The sequence below is a fragment of the Quercus suber genome, unplaced genomic scaffold (assembly GCF_002906115.3).
Source record: "Quercus suber isolate HL8 unplaced genomic scaffold, Cork oak 2.0 scaffold_325, whole genome shotgun sequence".
Lineage (NCBI taxonomy): Eukaryota > Viridiplantae > Streptophyta > Magnoliopsida > Fagales > Fagaceae > Quercus > Quercus suber.
Genome location: NW_027069778.1, coordinates 454,852 through 463,043, shown reverse-complemented (window position 1 = coordinate 463,043; position 8,192 = coordinate 454,852). Strand labels below are relative to the sequence as shown.

Here is an 8,192-nt window from a genome sequence, read left to right as displayed (position 1 = left end):
TCCCCATCCTAGAAGAGTACGTGCACAATTTCTTTGACTGTAGTAAAAGCAAGCAAAGTATGCTTTTTAAGTAAATCTTTTACTTAATTGCAAGTAGATATGTATATATAGGGTCTGTTTAGAATCCATTTATTTTGCTAAAAATACTGTAGATAAAAGTAAAAATTAATTGAAATAGTATAGTGAGACTCATGAATAGTATCAAAAAGTGCAGTGGGACTCATAAATAGTAGCAAAAATAAGCTGAATAGTAAAATAAGTTGGCAAAAATAATTTTTGCCAAACACACACATATAATATGTGTTTTGATAGTTCAACAAGTAAAATATTTTTTTCGTTCAATAAAATAGTATGGATATTGATTTTCACCTACACCACATTATAAAGAAATCCATTCATGTTTTGTTTTGATGAGAAGGAGTAATTATCACTCTCATTCGAATCTTATTGTATTCGTATCTATAAGAATAAAAGTATAGAAAAAGCATGAGTAGTATTACAAAGAAGCACGTCTCTTCTCCTTGGAAGAGGACCTAAAGTTGAAGAAATCGCCATAGAAGGAAAGGTTTGAGTTATTGTGACATGTTGAGTGCGTTTCCTTTTTTTAGGCCTTGTTTGGGAGGAGAGAATGGAATGGAATGGAATGGAAATGAATGAAAAGAATAATTTTATAATATTCTTCCCTTCCCTTGTTTGGAAGTTTTAATGAAGGGAATGGAAAGCTCATTCCCTTGTTTGGGAGTTTAAGGGGGAGGGAATGAAATGGGTAGGAGGGAACACTCATTCATCTCTGTTTCCTTAAAATCTCAAATTTTCATTCCCCCCGAAATTGAGAGGAATGGGAAGGAATGAAATTAGATTTAATGATTTTTTTACTAAAACTCTCAAAATACCCCTATATATTCAACACTTTGTATAGTGGGCAAAAAAAGATGGAACACCTAAAAACAGAGGGAGTGGAGAGCCAAAACCAGCTCCCACAGTTGGAGCAACCAGGCAAAGGCACCACCTTTCTCAAAACTTGCTTCAATGGGGTCAATACCTTATCAGGTCTCTCTCTATCTTGGAGAGTATGCTTTTTATATCGAGTAATGCTAGGAAATCAACATTTTTCACAATTTTTTTTTTTTTTTAATAATTGTTGACGTAGTCTATTGTGATTGAAGTAACATCACCTTTATCATGCACCAATCACCTTTGTGATTGGAGTAACATAACATTTTTCACAATTTTCACTTAGTTTACCACTTAGACTTCTTTTATCATGCACTAATCACAAAAAGGAATGTCAACAGTTGTGAAAAATGTTATCTTTAAACATACCATTTTGTGTCATAGGGCTACTTACAAAGTAAACATGATTCTTCCTGTGAATAAGCTTATGATTCTTCCTGTGAATCACTGCTTGACTGCTTATGGCTGCATGGTTTATTCTAGATCATGAATTTATGTATTCAGATGTCATGACTGACCATTGATGCACGTATTGAATCTATTTAGCATGAATTTGTGCATGCAAATGTTTGTCACCACAAACATAGTGATATTTAGCATGAATATCTATCTATTCCAGGTGTGGGGATACTATCAATTCCATATGCACTTTCACAAGGAGGGTGGCTGAGCTTGCTATTTCTATTCCTAGTAGCAATTCTCTGCTGGTGCACAGGATTACTCCTAGAACGGTGTATGTATGCAAACCCTGCCATAAAAGATTATCCTGATATAGGTGAGGTAGCCTTTGGATACAAAGGAAGAGCCATGGTATCCATGTTCCTGTATCTTGAGCTGTACTTAGTTGCAGTTACGTTTCTGATATTAGAAGGTGACAATTTAGACAAGCTGTTTCCAGACATGGGGTTCAAAATTGCAGGCCTAAAAGGTTCGAGGGAAACAAGGCTTTGTTCTGCTCACTGCCCTTATAATTCTGCCAACTACATGGTTGAGGAGTTTTAGTATCTTGTCCTATTTTTCTGCTGGAGGGGTCATGGCTTCTGTTATTGTGCTATGTTGTGTTTTCTGGGCTGGTGCAGTTGATGGTGTGGGGTTCCATGAAGGGGGCAAGCTTTTGAATGTGGGTGGCTTGCCTACTACTATAAGCTTGTTCACCTTCTGTTATTGTGGTCATGCAGTTTTCCCAACACTCTGCAACTCCATGAAAGATAGAAGCCAGTTCTCTAAGGTAAGAAATAGTACTCCNAAGGTATGATTAATTGACCTTAAAATAGAACCAGAATTCAAACAGGACAGAACAGCTTGAGTTACCTCCATACCAACATCTGGCCAATATGACTGATAAAACAGTGGCGGCATGCCGTCTGGACCCGGTGCCTTTAAGGGAGCCATTTCCTTAATAGCAGCAGCCACTTCCTCTGATTTGTACTCCATCATAAGACCCGCATTAATTTCCCCTGTTACCACTTCCTGAACACCCTCCAAGACTTGGTCTAGCTCTCGTGGATTAGAAGAAGTGAACAATCTAGTATAATAATCAATAAACAAATTTGAAAATACCTCCTCATCTTCCTGCCAAACCCCTCCTTCATCTCGTATGCCCCTTATAAAATTCCTTCTTTTCCTCTGAGTGGCTGTACCATGGAAGAACTTCGTATTCTGATCCCCACTTTGAATCCATTTCACATGAGACCGCTGATGCCACATCTGTTCCTCCCTATCTATCAACAAATTTAATTCAGACTTCAGTCTCACTACCTCTTGAATATCCCCAGTTCTGACTGCTTCCTCCTCTGCTTTCCACAAAAGCTCTTTTACCTTCTTAATCTGCCTTGTAACATTGCCAAAGTGATCTATACTCCATTTCTTAAGCATCTTCTTACACTTTTTCAGCTTTTTTGTTACTCTATACATTGGAAAACCATCCTAGTTGGATTCCCATGCACGAACCACTGTATTATGACAGCCCGGATCAGTCATCCACATAGCTTCGAATCTAAAGGGTTTACGTCTCCACCTCTGTTTTTCTCCTTTGGCATCCAATGTTAAGAGAATCGGTCTGTGGTCCGAAGTAAAACAGGACAAATGCCGCACCCTCCCTGTCGGAAACCGTGCAAGCCACTCATAATTAGCAACCCCACGATCCAGTCTTTCCCAAATCAGCTCCCCCCACCTCCTGCCATGCCATGTGAAGGCTGGACCAGAGAAACCCAAATCCACAAAATCACAATGATCCAATGCCTCCCGAAACCTTTGCATCAAGTAATGAGGGCGTTGCACACCTCCCTTCTTATCTTCAACCCTTAAAAGCTCGTTGAAATCTCCAAAGCAACACCACGGCAGCTTCGGCTTCGAGCTTAGCATCCGTAACATATTCCATCCCTCACTTCTTCTACTAGTCTCCGGCTCCCCATAAAACCCCGTTAGTCTCCAAGCATCTTCTCCACCACCATTCACAATCGCATCTATATGAAATTTCGAGAAACTATCCACCCACACAACTACCTCAGATTTCCACATCAAAGCCAAACCTCTACCTCTACCATTCTTAGGAACAGTAAACAAACCATCAAATTTTAAATCATAACATACCTTTTTCATATGCTCCTTATCAGACCACGTTTCCGAGAGAAACACGATCTTGGGACCCTGCGCCTGTACCAACTCGACAAGCTCTTGGACTGCACGGCGGGTCCCTAAACCCCTGCAGTTCCACGCCAAAGCAATCATTGAGATCGGCGGGGCTGGTGGCCAGCCTCCGCCGTTGGTTCTGAAGATTCCAAAGCTTCCTTCTTTTGTCGCCTCCCATCCTCTGTTTTTTCTATCAAGCTCTCTGAGTGTTTTCTTTTCCTTGCCGTGAATGTCCTTTGACAACTAACAGGGTCCGCACTAGAAGATTCTTGCTGGACTCGATCAAAAAACTCAATCTGATTCTTAACATTTGCTGATTGCTGACTTGAGGTTTTAGTGAGCCCATGGTTTAGGACTGGGCCGTTAGTCAAAGGAGGGGCATCAATAATTCTAGCACTTGGCCCATTTACACCCAAGTTCCTCGGGCCCATTCCCACATCAAACTTTGCCAGCTCAGAGTCAATATTCGCCAACTGGTTTTGGAAAGTAACGTCATTCTCCCCCTTTTCAAAATTTGAAGCACCACTTACGGGATACTCATTACTCGGAATTGAATGAGTATCGCCAACTGTCCCCTGAAAACATGCCCTTTCCAAAACGGGATTCTCAGAGTCAACTCCAGCACTGGCCGTACCCCTCACCGGATCTGCAGATTGTGCCGGAATGTTACCCAAGTCCCCGCCAGTCGACTCTGTAGCTATGGTAGCATCACCCTCACTACCACGATGCCCATTACGAAGAAACTCCTCCTCAAAACCCGCCACTCTTACCACCATTTTGCGTGATGGATTCGGGGTCATTGCACGTAACCATGAGCCAAATTGCCTGTCTTCTTCCTTTAGTGTCCCATTGCTGCATATCCACAAAGAACATTCCCTGTCACTATGAGTGAGTCTCCCGCACCAGTAGCAGATGTTCGGGAGTCGTTCATACATAAAACGAACCCAGCTTTCACTCCCATTTGCCAAAGATAATCGTCGACCTCGGCACAGGGGTTGTGAGTTATTGACATTCACCCTAACTCGAAGTGAGTTGAACCCCCTTCTCTCCCCTTCACCGCTCGCACTATGTTTCACCTCTCCCACTACCGAACAGATCTCCAGTGCTGTGTTATGAGACATGCGTCCAATAGAAGGTCCATGAAGTTGAACCCAGAAACATGTTCTGCTAAAGTCCAGGGAGGTGATATCCTCGGACCTCTCCATTGGTTTAATGGCAACCAAATGCTTATCAAAAGACCAAGGTTCTCCCTCCATAACTCTCGCCACATCCGAGGAATCGAAAAACGAAAATAACACTAGATGGTTACCCATATCTCTCACTTCAAATCCTTTTTTAGTCCTCCAGACCACTTTAAAAGTCTTAGCAATCGCCGCTGGACTAAGAGCTCGCCTGGTGAAGAACTTCGCAGCCAAGAGGTATTCACCCAATATGTAAAATTCATTAGTTATGTACCTATCAAACTTTAAAAAAAAAAAACAGACCAGGCTCTCCCCATCCTAGAAGAGTACGTGCACAATTTCTTTGACTGTAATAAAAGCAAGCAAAGTATGCTTTTTAAGTAAATCTTTTACTTAATTGCAAGTAAATATGTATATATAGGGTGTGTTTGGAATCCATTTATTTTGCTAAAAATATTGTAGATAAATGTAAAAATTAGCTGAAATAGTATAGTGAGACCCATGAATAGTATCAAAAAGTGCAGTGAGACCCATAAATAGTAGCAAAAATAAGTTTGCAAAATAATTTTTGCCAAACACACACATATAATATGTGTTTTGATAGTTCAACAAGTAAAATATTTTTGTCGTTAAATAAAATAGTATGGATATTGATTTTCGCCTACACCACATTATAAAGAAATCCATTCATGTTTTGTTTTGATGAGAAAGAGTAATTATCACACTCTCATTCGAATCTTATTGTATTCGTATCTATAAGAATAAAAGTATAGAAAAAGCATGAGTGGTATTACAAAGAAGCACGTCTCTTCTCCTTGGAAGAGGACCTAAAGTTGAAGAAATCGCCATAGAAGGAAAGGTTTGAGTTATTGTGACATGTTGAGTGCGTTTCCTTTTTTTAGACCTTGTTTGGGAGGAGAGAATAGAATGGAATGGAAATGAATGAAAAGAATAATTTTATAATATTCTTCTATTCCCTTATTTGGGAGTTTTAATGGAGGGAATGGAAAGCTCATTCCTTTGTTTGGGAGTTTAAGTGGGAGGGAATGAAATTGGTAGGAAGGAACACTCATTCATCTCTGTTTCCTTAAAATCTCAAATTTTCATTTCCCCCGAAATTGGGAGGAATGGGAAGGAATGAAATTAGATTTAATGATTTTTTTACTAAAACTCTCAAAATACCCCTATATATTCAACACTTTGTATAGTGGGCAAAAAAAGATGGAACACCTAAAAACAGAGGGAGTGGAGAGCCAAAACCAGCTCCCACAGTTGGAGCAACCAGGCAAAGGCACCACCTTTCTCAAAACTTGCTTCAATGGGGTCAATACCTTATCAGGTCTCTCTTTCTATCTTGGAGAGTATGCTTTTTATATCGAGTAATGCTAGGAAATCAACATTTTTCACAATTTTTTTTTAAATAATTGTTAACGTAGTCTATTGTGATTGAAGTAACATCACCTTTATCATGCACCAATCACCTTTGTGATTGGAGTAACATTACATTTTTCACAATTTTCACTTAGTTTACCACTTAGAGTTCTTTTATCATGCACCAATCACAATAAGGAATGTCAACAGTTGTGAAAAATGTTGTCTTTAAACATACCATTTTGTGTCATAGGGCTACTTACAAACAAAGTAAACATGATTCTTCCTGTGAATAAGCTTATGATTCTTCCTGTGAATCACTGCTTGACTGCTTATGGCTGCATGGTTTATTCTAGATCATGAATTTATGTATTCAGATATCATGACTGACCATTGATGCACGTATTGAATCTATTTAGCATGAATTTGTGCATGCAAATGTTTGTCACCACAAACATAGTGATATTTAGCATGAATATATATCTATTCCAGGCGTGGGGATACTATCAATTCCATATGCACTTTCACAAGGAGGGTGGCTGAGCTTGCTATTTCTATTCCTAGTAGCAATTCTCTGCTGGTGCACAGGATTACTCCTAGAACGGTGTATGTATGCAAACCCTGCCATAAAAGATTATCCTGATATAGGTGAGGTAGCCTTTGGATACAAAGGAATGGGGGGGTAAGGCCGAGGATGTCAAAATCCTTCTCCCCGCCCGAGGATGCGTGCAGCAAGATTTTGAGGGGCTATTGTGGGGTCAGAAAATCGGGTAGCCTTGGCCCACTTCAAACCAGGCCCAAATGGCCCACGCCGAGGACGCATGATGGGTCCGAGGATGACCCTATTCTCGGTCGTCCGAGACCTTAGAAAAACACGAGGATCGCCCCACCACAGGACTCTTTGAATATCTGAGGAGGAGAAGGGCCCGGTGCCACGTGTCGGCGGTAGAAGCACGGCGAAGGAGTAAGCCCTGGGTGGACTGTCACCTCTGCATTGAATACGCTCACCTGACCCTCCTGGCTGCATTAATGGGGATGTAACCCCTTGACAGGGCAACATCGATTAGGGTGAACCACTTGAGCATGGATATGACCTTTGATGAGACAAACGGTCAGGGAGGAGACCAATAGATGATCGATAGAAGGAAGAAGGAAGGGAGAGAGTGAGAGATATATAAGGAAGGGGAGCAAAGTGTAAGAGGAGGAGTTTGGGGAAGGAAAAACCTCCTCGGCCATGGGCCGAGGAGCATCCCCCAGTTGTAAATTGTTCTTAATATCTTTCAATAAAAGAAAAGTAGTTCATGCCTGGTGAAGGCCGACGAGCGCCTAAACCTTCGATCCACTCTCTACAAATTCATTGTTCTGGGTTCGTTGGGCCTGGGAACCCATATCTTTTGGGCTACAAAAACGGACCCTACAATCTTAATATCACTTTTCCTCAATCCCTTTATCTTCCTTTATTTTTGGTTTTTCTTATCCCCCTCTTACTATAAATTTACAATTCTCAATTTCATTCTATACATAGTTTTTCCACACACATAAGGTTATTTCTCTCTCTCATTTTTTTTTTTGAAAATTTTTTGGTGAATTTTTTTTTATTATTTTTCTTGCATCTCTATTTTAAGTTGATAAGTTTTTGTATTATTTGAAACTCTACTTTCAGTTGATGTGGTTAAGTTATGTTTTTAAGTTGTTATCTTTTTTCTTCTCTTTGATTTCATAAATATTATCCTATTGCATTATATATAAAGATAGTATATAAGAATATAATACTATTTTATTATATGACATAATATGACTTGGATAATTTGGTGTTTATTACAATATTTTTTATTTTTACTCTTTTTTTCTTATAAATTTCTTATTATTCTCTCACATTCTCTCTTGAAACGTGGTTATTCTCTCTCTCTCTCTCTCTCTCTCTCTCTCTCTCTCTCTCTCTCTCTCTCTCTTCTTTTTTTTTTATTCTTTCTTACAACTCTTCTTTATATTGATGAATAATTGTGATTTTTAAAACTTTATTTTTGGTTCATACATTTTGGTGTTGTATTTTTT

The 8,192-nt window shown here is 39.6% G+C and overlaps 1 protein-coding gene and 1 pseudogene across 1 annotated transcript; one reads left to right on the top strand and one right to left on the bottom strand.

Moving 5' to 3' along the window:
- Nucleotides 1–932: 932 nt before the first annotated feature.
- Nucleotides 933–2,209, top strand: LOC112038144 (amino acid transporter AVT1J-like; annotated as a pseudogene).
- A 671-nt stretch (nt 2,210–2,880) lies between these two features.
- LOC136071560 (uncharacterized) lies at nt 2,881–3,684 on the bottom strand. Its single transcript, XM_065783014.1, has one exon. The coding sequence runs from the start codon at nt 3,682–3,684 to the stop codon at nt 2,881–2,883; it is 804 nt and encodes a 267-aa protein (XP_065639086.1).
- Nucleotides 3,685–8,192: the final 4,508 nt, after the last annotated feature.